This window comes from Olea europaea, chromosome 13, assembly GCF_002742605.1.
Source record: "Olea europaea var. sylvestris chromosome 13, O_europaea_v1, whole genome shotgun sequence".
Classification (NCBI taxonomy): Eukaryota; Viridiplantae; Streptophyta; class Magnoliopsida; order Lamiales; family Oleaceae; genus Olea; species Olea europaea.
In genome coordinates, this window is record NC_036249.1 from 27,189,308 (window position 1) to 27,205,297 (window position 15,990).

General features: G+C 33.6%; 1 protein-coding gene across 3 annotated transcripts; it reads left to right on the forward strand.

Moving 5' to 3' along the window:
• Window positions 1-1,987: 1,987 nt before the first annotated feature.
• Window positions 1,988-15,779, forward strand: LOC111408080. Of its 3 annotated transcripts, none has more exons than XM_023037853.1 (5): window positions 1,988-2,152; window positions 12,975-13,333; window positions 13,534-13,856; window positions 14,242-14,314; window positions 15,464-15,779. In XM_023037853.1, the coding sequence occupies exons 1-5, from the start codon at window positions 2,083-2,085 to the stop codon at window positions 15,464-15,466; spliced, it is 828 nt and encodes a 275-aa protein (XP_022893621.1). In that variant the 5' UTR covers window positions 1,988-2,082; the 3' UTR covers window positions 15,467-15,779. The 3 variants fall into 3 exon arrangements, with proteins under 3 accessions (XP_022893621.1, XP_022893620.1, XP_022893619.1); XM_023037852.1 differs by having other exon boundaries at window positions 15,459-15,777; XM_023037851.1 differs by lacking the exon at window positions 15,464-15,779 and having other exon boundaries at window positions 14,242-14,566.
• Window positions 15,780-15,990: the final 211 nt, after the last annotated feature.

A 15,990-nucleotide genomic window follows, 5' to 3' on the forward strand; every position in this document is an offset into this window, starting at 1 on the left:
ATCAGGCAATCCAATTTTTGAAGCATAAATTGGAAGAGAAAGAATATCTTGGCGCAAGATTGATTTTTAATTCTATATTCTTATTCAAAACCCAGTGATGTCTTCCATATAACTTCTTGTTTTTCATTCATTACTATGAGTAGTTAAATCTAATTTTAGGGTTAATAATGTAACATATTTGGAACCCTTTAGTTCTTTTATTTGAGATTCTTATTCGTTAGGATTATATGTGTGGATTTTAATCATATTTTCAATACTTTGAATCTTTTGGCCAATTATTCAATGATTTCGTGAACAATAATTATATAGAGATGTAGATTCTTTGTTTAGACCACATATTAAAATCTGCTAAATTAATATAACGAGTAGAGAAACCTATATTAATTACTACGGTCATAAATGAATTTTTAGAATATTATTTCATTTAACTAAATTTGATTCGTATAGAGATATGAAATTGAAGTAGTTAAATAGGCTTAATGAGAATTCGAGAGGAGTAAATTGAATACAATAGGAGACACTACCTTAGATTTTATGATTCTTGATTTAAGACTTAAAGGTGATCAATAGGTGAAATTGTTCCATCCTAATATCTATTTATTATTTCAATTCTCAATCACTATTTGTGTGCATCCACGTATTGTTAGATAGTTGATTAAAAATCATAACCAATCATTATTCTTGCTTTTTTTTCATCAAAAAGAAGTTAAAAATAATGAATTGAGTATTAAAGTATAGGCATCGTGGAAACGATAATTCGGAACCAAAAGGTCTACTTTATTACTTGTTACGAACAGTACACATGTGGGATATAAAATCGACAACAATATTCAAGATTAGTCCATCTCCTAGGTGAGCACATAACTTTGAGGGTAATTCTTTTGGCTCTGAACTATGACCTATGTTAAAACATGAATATTTTATGATTATATAATTTGTGTAAAAGCTCAAGTCAAAACACACTAAGGTCAACTCGGAACAATGACTATCGCAATCCTAGAGAACATCATGATTATAATTCTCTGTTATATTGTTAAGCCAACCAACTCTCGAATCAGTAAAGGACATTTTGCAATTATGACGTCAGCACTTCCTTTTCCACCAATTAACCGCAAGAGGCTTTTATAATACAGTAGGGCCAGCATCAAGATGATCTACAAGCTAGCATCTGATGTTAACTTGTCATTCTTTAATAATACAGTAAGGCCAGCATCATGATGATTTGAAGGTGGCTGACCTCAACAGCTAATCAAAGATAAGGTCACTGGCACGCCTCCTAAGCTCAGCACCGAAGCCGATTTGATTGACAAGACTTAAGCTGTCTAAGGGGAAGCTCATCATCCCTATAAAAAGAGACGAATGATTCTTTTCAAGGAGGCAGAGTTCACTTGACATCTCCAAACACAAACACCTTGATTAAGTACTTTCCTTCATTATGGAACGATCAAACGATTGTACTCGAGAATTATTATAAATAAAATACACATTCTATTTTGTAGTTGGCCCAAAAGTTATTTCTACAATTTTTGACGTCAACAATGTTATTTAGATCAACAGGATTATAATCACAATCTAATAGGTGATAGATTAAGCCTATGTTTGAGCCACATTCTAAGAGAAAATGCATTATTATGTCAAATCAACGGGAAATGTGTGGTTAAAAATAAGGAAAAGTTTTAAATTTGTGTGTAATATTATTTTATTGAAGAATTTATGGTTGAAATGATGTTAAATTGCTGTTGAAAATGTATTTTTTTGAAAATAATGTGGCTCAAATAAGCCCTAAATGAAAGGTGAAATCTACTTATCATTTAATGCATCGTTAACGTCACATAGACAGAGGTTATAATCCCAATAAGATTAAATTGCATTATTCTTTTACCTACTATTTTATAGTGTGTTGTAACCCCAAAGATGCTAAATATTGTTGTGCTTTATTTATTTATTTATTTCATTAAACCGAATCTAAATTATAAGTCTTTATGCCAAATTGCCAATTGATTACACCAACTTAGCCAAACACTAGCAAACATACCGTCAAAGCTCCCGGGTTTGAATTGTAAACTGAGAAGTGCGTGAACAATGAGATTTGAGTGCTGCAGCGTTTTTCTGTTTCTCACTTTCACCAATTTCCTGTTTCTTCACATCTCCGGTGAGTCGTAATCTTCTTTTTATTGCTCAATTACAGTTACATACCAATATCTCTTGCGCCGTTGCTCATTTTGTGTAGATAATCCCTAATTTATTTTACTGAATCGATCCTAAACGTAAACCCTATACGAATCTTACGCCCTTGTAAACGAAAGTAATTGTTTGGAAGTATATTTGCAATTTGTGATGGGTAGCTTTAGTTTGTTATTAAATTGAGTCGTTGTAATGTTTGGCTAAGCTAAAAATGGCAAGTTATCCAAACACATGGGATAATTCCTTGAAACTAGCCAAGCATTCTTCAAAAAGAACAGTAATTTCTACAAAAAAAAAAAAAAAAAAAAAAAAAAAAAAAAAAAAAAAAAAGATAAAAAAACTTAAATCTTTACTAATTGATGTTGGTGTTCCATTGTCTTCTGCAGTTGTATGTGCTGTATTCCATTATTGAATGTATTGTTCCCCCCAGTTGTACTTGATGCATTAGTTACCATCCAATGAAATTCAGGATACTTACCATTAATATACAGTAACATAATTATAAAATTAAGAAGAATCATTCTTTTCTCTAAAATATTCCGATATAAATGGTGATTATTTGATTGGAAAGTGTCATATTTTCTTTGAACATTTTTATTTTTATTTTTTTCATAGGCAATATTTTCTTTGAACATTAGAAAGCTTTTAATTTATTTCCCAAAATAAAATAACAAAAAGAGAGTATGTATTTTAATTTAAATTGAGCTCACAATGATCTTGTACATATTATTTATTGGTGCTAAGCTTGAGCTCAAACTCAGTGTAAAGCAGGATATTTATTTGATCTCAAGTTTAATGTGGTCTTTTTCTTTTCCTTCTTGATTTTGTTTTTGTTGTCTTGAGTTGAGATTGAGTGGTGAAAGCTGCATAATGGGTGTATTATTTGGGGCTTTTGGGTTGTTAAAGAAGCATGTGGAACAAATATAGTGGATGATGATTTTGGTGGGGAAGTAATGCAGTTTTATTCAGCCGGTGGGTCATTATTATGTCGAAATTATAGAAAACACAAATTTTTTTCTGGAAAACAAGGCGAATACGCATACCCATAATGTTAAAAGTGAAAGTTGTTTCTAATAAAAAGTTCATTTGGTAACATGAATATTTTAAATTTTCAAATTCTCTCTCTTTTCTGAAAATTAATCAAAGATCTATGGATTTTCGTTATTTCTTTTGTATCTCTATTATTAATCAGTCTTTTAATTCTTTTTCCATAAATTTTCATCATTATGTTTTAAATTTGACCATAAAAGATAAATTAGACTTGAAATCTATGTATTTTTGTTAATTGTTTTTCTCTAAGACAATAAATAGTTAAAATACTTTAAACTAATACAATCTCCAATAAGATGTTTACATAAAATTTCGTTGGTCTGTACCGAAGAATGGAGGCACCCTAGTGTTAATGCACCTGTTTAACTAGGTTAAGGTCCTGGTTTCAAGACTTGGTCTCCACAACTTGCACATGTTGCAAAGGATTGCCCATTTCGCAAATAACCGCTGGGTTTGGTGAAACCAGTTTAATGTGAAACCTGGCCAGCTTGGGCGGTTCATGACCTGTTCAATTGCAAACTAGTCCAAATATGCTGACTGGACCTGACCAGGTTCGGTTTTCTGGGTGGACCGATGGTTGAGTCTAGGTTTAATAACTATCATCTAAGCTATCTTTTGTGAGCTATATTGGTTCAAAGAAATCCTCCTTGAAGCCAAAGTGCCTCCCTATGATGCATTGACATGAACATTTGTGTTTGACATGATACTTGTCAGATACGCTGATACACAAATTTTCAAAAAAGTACTGACACAATATGTTGTTGACATGTTGACTAAATTCTTTAAAATTTTTCATTTATATACTATAAGTTTAATTTTATATTTGTTATTAATTTTTCTTGTCGAAATCTTTTAAATATGAGTATCTGTTTGTTATTTATTAATAACTTTAAGTTTAATTATATCATATTTCTAGTTAAAAAAATAAAAAAATGATTATGGTAAGAGTGTCGAGGAGTGTGGTTGCGACACATGTTGGATACGGACACGTTATCCTAGTTGAAGCGTCCATGCAACAGAGGTGCCTATGTATCAACCTCCAGTCTACCATCAATAGCTGTTAAAAAAAAAAAAAAAAATTTGCGCTAAATGTTATTTGGTTAAGTCTAATTGAAAGCCAAGCTTTGCAAACTGCACAAAATCTGATGCAGTCTAGTAATAAAATTAACACGTCTAGGATTAGATTGAGAATGTCCATTGGAAATAACTTAGTATTGTGATTATGAGGATCCTAAGGAGGAGCCAGAGCTACACTTCACAGAAGTTGAATTCAGGGACTCACAGTTGGCATAGAATATCTTATGCACAAATCAAATTGGTCTGGTTTTGATTGTGGTTTCTAGCATTGGGGCCGTGGTGGATATTATGATGGTGAAGCAGCTGATACGTATTTAGCTCTAAACCGTGGGTCCGTAGTAGATAATTTGGAATGCTATTGGGAAGAAGAAATTGATTTGACCTACTTCAATTCTTGTATATTATATGTAACCTGAGAGAAAAGAGATTACATGCTTAACATTTTCAGTTAGCAATACCAAGTACATTTTCTTTCTAAAAAGTAATAAGAATTTCTTAGCAAAAATAAGATGCATATTAATTAATTTAATTTAACTCCGTCTAGAAAAGGAGATGCACACATCAACTTTTGAGAGCAGAAAAAAAAACCCGATTATGAAAATGAAAATAATCGTTGAGATTTGAGTGATTATTGACACTTGTATATATAAAGGTTTAGTTGCTTGGAGTGCTATTTATAGATCTAGTAGTTAATGGAAAATTATTTTCTTTTGAGTACTTTTTCATGGTTAAAGACTTTAGGTTAGGAAGTTGTCTTTTTGGTTTGTTTACCATTGAGCTGTAGTTTTTGATTTTGTTGTATCTTATTGGATGTCACTAAACCCATTAATACTATTGGAAGATCTAGTATTGTTCATTAACATTATTGGGATGGATCCATATCTAATAAAAATTGGATGGATTGAGATGGACTAATGGATTTGGATGGAGATTCCCAACTGTTTTATTTTTTATTTTTTATTATACAATGGCTAAAAGGAACAAATTATTTATGCAGTTCACATACATATTTAGCCCCTGTTTGTTTCCCATTCTTTCCCCATTAAAATGAAAAATATGACTGTTATCCATCACATCAAGCTACCGTGTTTGAATTTGTATCTTTTGTGTGGGGCCATGACTATATTTTTCATTCTCAATTTTACATAAATGGGAAACAAACGGGGCCTTAAAAACTTTCAGGTGAAGTACTTTTTGTGTAAATTGTTGCTTCTCCTTTTGGGGGAAAAAAGGGAAGTTGTTGAAATCCCGTGTATTATAGGATTGATTATAGATTGTATACCTTATTTAGATTAGGAAAATTTCTACTTCCCTAAATTAACACATTACATTTTTTAGACTTTTGTGGTAGTATAAATTGAACTCATATGCTTGTAATTATATAGAGAAATATAATATAACATTCTCTCTTTATATACCTTCTCTCGTTTTCTACATGTATCACAGCTAGACATTAATCTATTTGAGCGTGTGAGCTAAATCTTTTGGCAAGCCTACATAGTTTGCTGTTCTTCGTAGTTAAAGCGAAGAGATTGCGTTTCGGCATAGCCTGCTATTAGGCTTCGTGTTGTTCGGCACCATCTGAAGTTCCGACATCATCTGGGTTCTCTCCTCGTCGTCTTGGTCGGCATCTCCTCATCTGGTTTTTCAGTTTGCTCGAGCAGGTTGTTCAATTCATCACCGTCTTTTCCTTCTGTCGTGTGTAGTGGACTTCAAGTGTAGTTCAGCAAGTCGCGTTCACCTCTGAGACTATTGGTTTGGGCCGATTGCTGTTAGGCTGTTTATATTGGGCTAATAGTTTAATTGGCATTTGTTGAACTTGTAATTATAACGCCCCAAATTTTATTGACTGGAATTTTGAGGTATTATCGATATCATTTCATAATCATATGTGAAACAAAAATAAAAATTGAAGGTTTAAAACTCCTAATTTATATAATACTCAAGTATTGAATAATAATAAAAAAATGTCATGTAACATAGAACATTCAATGGAAATGAATGGAAACATAAAATATCCTAGCAAAATTATTGTTTTAAATGTTTTTCTAAATTTTTTACTTGGCCGCTCACGCAACGTTTAGCCACCATCCACGTTGACCGCACTAACCTGAAATGTTAAAATTTAAAGGAGTGAGTAATTTATATTCAGTAGGATACATGCGTCCAAAATAATATAATAATTTTCTGAACATAAATTTATAACATTCTATATCATCATTTCATCAAAGTAATTGGTGATCAATTGAATACTTAACACGTTTGAGAAGACCCGAAGAAGATTTCACATTTCATTTCATTGGGACCCGTAGGTCAATTAGCATTTCTTGAAATAAATCACGTAGAAAAAATTATAATATTGCAAGGACATGTCACTTGCACAAATTATCCTAACTTGTGAGATTAATGAATTTTTTTTAAAGATAATGAATATGATTTGACGCTCTGAATCTTCTAAAATTTCTTGTTTGCCGTACATGTAACTATATATTTGGGCTTGTAAAAGGCATGCACATCATGCCTATATATATAGGTAATAATAACCTATTTGTATAAATTTGTAGGTAAAGTGCAAAATCTTATATTGAGGAAGAGGTTGGTTTAAAGTTGATTTAAAAAAGTAGGCCTTGAATGGGAATTGTTTTCAATATATACTAGGTAATAGTCAACCAACCAATCATGTAGTTGAGTTTGAATTTGTCTCCATCTGAACCCAATAATAGAATTGAATTGGGAAATGAATAAGAATGTAATTCCAAAGGAGATGAGAAGGCAAACTCTTCAATTCAAGAAGGCCTGAATGTAAGCGAGGTTAGACTCTTTTTCTATTCCCCATTCTAGAATGGCCTGGAAGAAGAAAAGAAGAGGGATCCATAAGCTTCTGCTTTTGAAATGGCTCAAATGCCTTTATGCTATGAGCTGTGTTAAGCATGCTTCTTTGACAGTCAAGGAAAAATGCTCTAAGGCGACATTAAGGGTTCGCTCATGAAAAAGTACTAAAAAATAGGTTTTCAAGTGAACTTACAAGGCAAATCACGTGCTTCTAGGATAGTGATAAGATGACTACACAATAGTGATTAATTTCCTAGTGCTTGAAAATGATGGGACTTTATTTATTCACCAATTTAAGCAAATGAAAATATAGACACAGCACACGTGATGGCTCAACTACAAAACCAATTAAATATAGTACTATAAAATTTCAATTTCTTCAAACGTCAATATCTTGGCTTAATTTGTCCGAATTAACTTTTTCTGGAGTGTAAAATACATAATTAATTATGAGCTATCCAATGAGCAACTTAAACAAGGAAAGATGGCTTATTATGAGAGGAAGTTCGAACAACTTCTAAGTATGCAACACATCTAGTGGATACAAAGCAAAAGAAAGCTAGAAGGTTTGAACTCGGGTTGCGCCCAAAAATTGGAGGAATCTTGGCATCTCATGAGTTTGGATGGAGACAAATTCAAACTCAATTACATGATTGGTTGGTTGACTATTACCTAGCATATATTGAAAACTATTCCTGTTCAAGCCTACTTTTTGAAACCAACTTTAAACCAACCTCTTCCTCAATATACGGCTTTGCTCTTTACCTACAACTCTATACAAGATAGGTCATTTTTAGCTTTTACAAGCCCAAATATATAGGTACACGTACGGCAACCAAGAAATTTATAAGATTCAGAACGTCAATCATATTCATTACCTTAAAAAAATCAAAAAATTCATTGATCTCATGAGGTAGGATACTATGTACAAGTGATATGTCCTTACAATATTATAATTTTTTTCTACGTGATTTATTTCATGAAATGCTAATTGACCTACGGGTCCCAATGAAATGAAATGTTAGATCTCCTTCGGGTCTTCTCAAACGTGTTAAGAGTATTCGATTGATCACCAATTACTCTTGATGAAATGATGGTATGGAATGTTGTAAATTTATGTTTAGAAAATTATTATATTGTTTTGAACGCACGTATCCTACTAAATATAAATTACTCGCTATTCAAATTTTAACATTTCAGGTTAGTGCGGTCGACGTGAATGGTGGTGCGCGGGTGGCCAAGTAAATATTTTAGAAAAATATTTAAAAAAATAATTTTGCTAGAATATTTTATTTTTCTATTTATTTCCATTGAATGTTTTATGTTATGTGACATATTTTTTTATTATTATTATTTAGGATTTGAGTATTAAATAAATTAAAGTTTTAAACCTTCAATTTTTATTTCTGCTTCACGTATGATTATGAAATGATATTTGTAACACCTCAAAATTTAGGTCAATAAAATTTGGGGTGTTACAGCAATTGTTGGGCTGATTGTTTAATTGGGCAATATGAAGGAAACGGCAATTCAGCCAGAAGATGCTTCAGTCCTTTTATTTAATAAAATTGGACTCAATGGGTCAGCCCAATTTAAGCACAATTGTACGCAGGAAATGGGCCAACTTCAGGTGTCTACAGGAATTGGGCCAAAGAAAGTGGGCCTGGATGAATCCACCGTAAGAAGATCCAAAATGGTCTCCAGGCTCCAAACTTCTGAAGCATCAAGTTCTCCAGCCCACAAAAGTAATATTTTAAGGGCACTAAATACCAGTTCACAGTCTAAGGCCCCTTGGCTTATTGACTCCGGTGCATTAGACCACATGACATTTTCCACCTTTTCTCATCATATTCACCATGTGTCAGCAATATTAAAGTGAAAATTGCAAACGGCTCACTTTCTGCAGTTGTGGGGAAAGGGATATTTGAATTTGTAACTATATAACATTAGAGTTCGTTCTCCATGTTCCAAATCTATCCTGCAATTTATTGTCAACTAGCCAATTAACAAAAAGCTCCAGTTGCTCTTCTAACTTTCTACATCCTCATTGAGTCTTTTAGGATCTATCTTCGGGGAAGAGATTGGCAGTGCTACGGAGTGTAATGGACTCTACTACTTTGATGAGGTCGATGTGAGTAAACTAAATCAAATTGCAACTTGTGATTCTACTTTCGTTTCTAGAGATAGTGACCTTTTATTATGGCATTTTCGAATGGGTTATCCTAATTTTCAATATTTACGACATATATTTCCTTCTATGTTCGTAAACAAAAATAACCTTGACCTTCAGTGTGAAAATGTGAACTGGCAAAACATTATCGTAGTCCCTTTCTAAAATCAACATACAAACCATCGAAACCATTCATCTTGATTCACAGTGATTTATGGGGTCCCTTATGTACCCTAAATCGAACTCACAAAAAATGGTTCGTAACATTTACAGATGATCATGCTAGACTTTGTTGTGTCTACCTACTGAAGGAAAAATCTGATGTTCAAACTATGTTTATAAACTTTCACTCAATGATTCAAACACAATTCGAAACATAAATTCAAATTTTACGCACAAATAATGGCGCCAAATACTTCAACACTACTTAGAAAGAATTTCTCCACACACAGGGCATAATCCACCAAAACTCGTGTAGATACTCCCAACAAAATGAGATTGCTGAACGAAAAAATAGACACCTTCTTGAAGTTGCCTGTGCCTTGATATTCACCACAAATATGCCTAAACTATTCTGGGGAGATGCCATTCTGACATCTGCTTACCTCATAAACAGAATGCCCAGCCGCACTCTCATTCAAGTCACCTCTCCAAAAATTTAAGGAATATTTTCCTAATGCCTCCTGCCTTGATTTTAGCTTACCCCTCCGAATATTCGGTTGTACTGCTTTCATCTATGTTTATCCCCATCACCAGAGTAAACTCGACCCTCGTGCACTTAAATGTGTTTTCATTGGATACTTATCCACTCAAAAGGGATAAAAATGTTGTGATCCATCTTCAAGAAAGGTGTTTGTTACCCTTGATGTCACATTCTTCGTACGGAACCCCTACTTCAAAAACCTCAATCTTCAGGGGAGACTTTGGTTGAGTAAAGATCGATTCTTTAACTTTGATCTCTCTCTCATTGAACCTATCATAACATATCTCCCTGTCCCAACATGCCACTTACAGAAGAAAACTTAAACTCAGGGTGAGATACGGGAAAAGAAAAAAGTGATATTAGTTTATTCAAGAAAGCTAAAGTTAATTTATAAGGAGAACTTCACACCCGAAGCACCACAAGAGTTAATACTGATGATAGGTCCAAATCTTCACGAGACTCCTCCAGATAAAATCGAGTCCTCAGGTAATGACCTACTTATTTTTCTTAGAGAACCTTGGTTAAGTACTTTCCACCTTATCTCAAATTTTGTATCCAGGGGCAGACCCAGAATGAAAATTTAGTGGGGGCGAAACCAAAAAATCATAGGAAAAAACCTGAAAAATCTGAAAAAACCTCAATAAAAATAAAAAATTTGAAAATCGAGTGGGGGCAGCTGACCCCACTCGGCCTCAAGTGGGTCCGCCCCTGTTTCCATCTTAGAAAGCTCTTTCTACTGGGTTTCACATATTTTCTTCTAACCTTGATGGTATAGAAATTCCAAAAAGTATTCAAGAAGCAATAGCTATTCCTAGATTAAAAGAAGCTGTTTTGGAAGAAATGCAAACATTGGATAAAAATAAAACTTGGAATGTGGTAGAGCTACCAAACTGAAAAAGACTTGACAGCAAATGGATCTTTAATGTGAAGTACAAAGCTGATGGGACAATAGAATGATACAAAGCTCGTCTTATTGCAAAAGGATATACATAGACATATGGTATTGAGGACACAGAAACAATCGCTACTGTAGCAATATTGAATACAACTCGGGTTATCTTGTCCATAGCAACAAATTTAGATTGACCTCTCCAGCAACTTGATATTAAGAATGCATTTTTGGTTGGAGGATTGGAAAAAGAAGTTTTCATGACATCATCTTTAGGTTTCTCCAAAAGGGATGAAGAAAACAAGGTGTGCAAACCCAAAAAAATCCTTGTACGGCCTCAAATAGTCACCAAGGGCATGGTTCGATAGATTTGCAAAAGTACTGAGAAATTAAGGATATTGACAAACACAGTCAGACCATGTTATGTTCTACTTAGTGTCTGAAGTAGGGATGAAAACAATCCTAATTCTATATATTGATGACATAATACTGATTGGAGATAATATAGTGGAAATGGAAAGAATAAAGAAAAGCTTAGCTAAAGAGTTTGAAGTAAAAGATTTAGGACAGATGCAATATTTTTTGGGAATGGAAGTGGCCAGATCAAACATGGGTATCAGTATTTCACAATGAAAATATATTTTGGATTTTCTAACTGAAACTGGCATGCTTGGATATAAACCAAGTGAGACACCGATGGAGGCAAGAAGAAAAGTAAAAGACACGGGAAAATCAGTTAAAAAAGACAGATACCAGCGGTTGGTTGGCAAGCTAATCTACTTCTCTCATATGAGACTTGACATAGCATTCATGGCTAGTGTGGCAAGCCAATATATGCATTTTCCACAGGAAAGTCACCTAGAAGCATATACAGAATCCTCAGATATCTCAAAGGTATCCTTGGAAAGGGACTTTTCTTCAAGAAAAATGAAAGGAAAAAATAGAAGTGTTTACTGATGTGGATTGGGCTGGATCAATAGAAGATAGAAAATCAACTAGCGGCTACTGCATCTTCATTTGGGAAAAACTTGGCAATTTGGAGAAGTAAAAAACAAAATGTGGTAGCTAGAAGCAGTGCTGAAACTGAATTTAGAGCAGTTACACAAGGAATATACGAAGGACTGTGGATAAGAAACTGTTGGAAGAATTACAAACTATGGTAAAATCTCCAATCAATCTCTACTGCGACAATAAGGCGGCTATCAACATCTCCCTAAACCCAATCCAACATCATTGAACCAAACATGTACAAGTTGACAGACGCTTCATCAATGAAAAAGTTGAAGACGGGATTATATGTATGACATACGTGCCTACAAAAGAACAAATTGCCAAAATTTTCGCCAAAAAGAAACTGTTGGAAGAATTACAAACTATGGTAAAATCTCCAATCAATCTCTACTGCGACAATAAGGCGGCTATCAACATCTCCCTAAACCCAATCCAACATCATTGAACCAAACATGTACAAGTTGACAGACGCTTCATCAATGAAAAAGTTGAAGACGGGATTATATGTATGACATACGTGCCTACAAAAGAACAAATTGCCAAAATTTTCGCCAAAGGACTCTCTCTACCAATTTTTGAGGATTTCATTTGTAAGTTGGATATGATCAACATTTATGATCCATCCTGAGGGGGGGGGGGGGGTGGAGATCCTTTATATTATGGGATTAGGAAAATTTCTCCTTCCCTAAATTAACACATTACCCTTTTTAGACTTTTGTGGTATTATAAATTGAACTCATATGCTTGTAATTATGTAGAGAAATATAATATAACATTCTCTCTTTATATACCTCTCGTTTTCTACAGTTGTGTGCTGTGATATTTCAGTGAAAAGACGGGGGCTTCTAAAAGTTGTGCTATGTCAAACTTAAGTTATTGAAATTGTTGGAAACAAGTGGTAAGTACTTGATTTGTAGCTCGTGTGATCTCATTTAGAATGAACTAGAAATTATCTTTTCAAGATTCATGATGCTTATTCTTATTCATACTGGAATATATTTGAATTGGAGTTGAAAGATTTTTGTGAATCTATGAAATGCTTTGATATTCCAATGCAGGTAAAACTAATGGCGTTTGCATTTCTCCGGGTGGTCGATTCCCTCCATTTTCAAACGAAGGGAAACCTCCCAGGAGAGCAAGCAAGGGGCCCAAAGATTTGACCCTTTGCAGGGTGTTCCGCAAAAAGACATGCTGTGATGTCACTCAGACACATCCTGCTTTGCTATCCATCAGGAAGCTAGCTTCCACTGGGCAAGCAAGCCAAGAATGCTTGCAGTTATGGGAACTCTTGGAATGTTCTATCTGTGATCCGCGAGTAGGTGTACAACGTGGACCTCCAGTTGTATGCGTCTCCTTTTGTGATAGAGTGTATGAGGCATGCTCTACTGCATACTTTTCTTTAGATGCAAGAACACAGGTTTGTTCTACTTTTGATACTTTATGATTTAAGGACTTCCTCATTTTTTATAGTAACAATTTATATGGTAATTTCGTTGGTGGCAAAATTGCGTAATGTTGGACTAAAATGGAGAATTATTTTGTAAATGAGTGCCATAAGCGAAATCATCAATGACTTGGCTGAATTTTTTTATGTCTAATCATAAAATTAAATGTCAGGTTCTAGAACCATGTGGAGTGGGCGACCTTGTTTGTGGTAGAGCTTCGGAATGGATCTCAAATGGAACAGAGCTCTGCCATGTGGCGGGTTTTTCTGTTGAGTCATCTTATGATCCTGATGAAATATCATGCTATGGTGGGAAGGCTAGTCTTGATTATATTGCAGATTCTTGGAGAACTCCAGGATCTGGTGTTTCACACAAAGAAGAGAACACGGAAGTTCTTGATGATTTCAAGCAATGGGTGGCTGAAATGCCATTTAATGAAAGAGTTTCTTGGGCAGTAGGAGGGATGGTTCTTACTGCAGGACTTCTATTTGCAAGGTCATTAATGCTTTTTCTAGGACTTGTTTGTGTGTCTATTTTGTGCATTTGCCCATTCCCATGTCTAACAACAGTATTGTTTGATCACTATACGTCATTTTTGGGCAGCAGTCTTCCTTACATTACTTGGAACGGACACTAAGATGCTAATTGTTTTGTTTGCACCCAAAATTGGGGCATGTTTTCTCACCAGTTCGAGTTATACCTAGGACATTGTAACCCACATCATTGGATTTTAATCATAAAGCATTTTGCTCCTAATCTCAATGCATTAGGTTGATTACGAATCTTTGCATACATGATTATCCTCCAGTTATATTAGGAAGATTTCCAACTACATTGGAAATTATTTGTCCTGTTACTTAACCTTTAATGGAAAATGCAGTAAAAGGAAGAGCCACAACCGACGTCAAAAGAAAGCAGCTTCTCATTACGTTGCAAGGAAACTGGGAACAAAGGTGAATTCTGCAACTCGAAGATGAATACTCTTGTGTAAATATTATCCATTGTTAACAAGTTAGACCTGCCAATGGACACTGCATTCTTAATGGTAGTTTTTTCTTTCTAGAGATGCACACTTGTTGTAGATTAATTTATCTTTTCTTTGATATAACGATAATTTTAAGTTGGAGACATGGTCTCATTTGTTTTTCTATTACGTTTTTGTACTTGAGAGGAATTTTAATTATAAAAGCCAGATTTTTGTTACATTGCATGGATACAAAAACTTATGCGGTGTTTTCTTTTCTTCGATTCTTATCTTTCTAACGTGTGCAGTCGAAACGGCATTGCCATGCTTGAGCTTCCATGTATTTTGTTTTGGCTTTCATTATTTTGTTGAATTCTCTCACTTTTTCAAACACCATCCACAACAATGTTAATGCAGCCTCCTTCCATCCTCTCTATTGGATTAACTTGTGATGACTTAATATTATTTTTGTAAATTAAGTTGATTATAACTTGTGCTGAGACTGATACAACTCAAACTGCATTAAGAACCTGACTTCTATTTCAAAATCAAGATTTTATCATCTAAATTTGTAAAACGTATATTTTTTTCTATTTGAATTTGTAATTTATATGTATCATATATAATGGAATCCGTTCTTAACGAACTTTAAATTGGTTACTGAAGTTTAACTTGTCTCAATTATTGAACTTCAATTTAGTTCTAAAATTCACAGTAGTCATTCGTCGTATCGTAAATTGATAAATTGCTTAATTTAAGAGTAATGTTATAATATATATATATATATCACATAACATTAAGTGCTATGCAAAACTTTCCATTATGTACACATAACAAGTGTTAAAATAAAATGAAAAATACATTTTTACCTTTTAATATAAAGATATTGTCATAACCATTGTTTTATCATTTTAGTGACAGTTAAATATCTGATATGATAATCTACTAAGCATTTTTTGTAAGTTTGGCAAGAAAAAATATTATAGGTCATAAACTATGACACAGGTGAATTTTAAAATTGAAATCAAGTTCTATTACTCAATTAAAACAAATTAAAGTCTAAAGATCTAATTATTATTATTATTATTATTATTATTATTATTATTATTATTATTATTATTTTCTTTTTTAAGTTCAGTGACAGCAGATGAATGGAGCAGCTATAAAAGAGCATAATGGTGGCAAATGAGGTGAGATTGGGAGACCGACTTGCAAGTTTAGCAGAGGAGATTGAAGCAAATTGAGATTGATCGGCCAAAAGTATGATGTGTATTTGAAAGACTAATAAAAGAAAATTGAACCTCTGTATTACAAATATCACGTTATTCTTTGGGCGTAATCAGTGTATAAGATGTCTCTTTAATGTATTCTACTGTTAGGTATTTGTAGGAGATGAAACTTGGTTGAAAATCATGTTCAAATTCATTTTCGAAAGATTTCCATTCTAATAAGGAAAGTTACCTTCCCCGCGCACATTTTTTATCTCTGCACAACAATAAGTATTTTGATCATAACTTTGCTTTTCGATATCCGATTAAGTTGATTCAAAATGCATTGAGAAGCCACCTTATTGGGCTACAATTTTGCTGTTTTCCAAGTCGGACGTTTATTATGTCAAAAATGGATCTCAAAAAATTTTGAAGATATTTTATGTGATTGAAAATC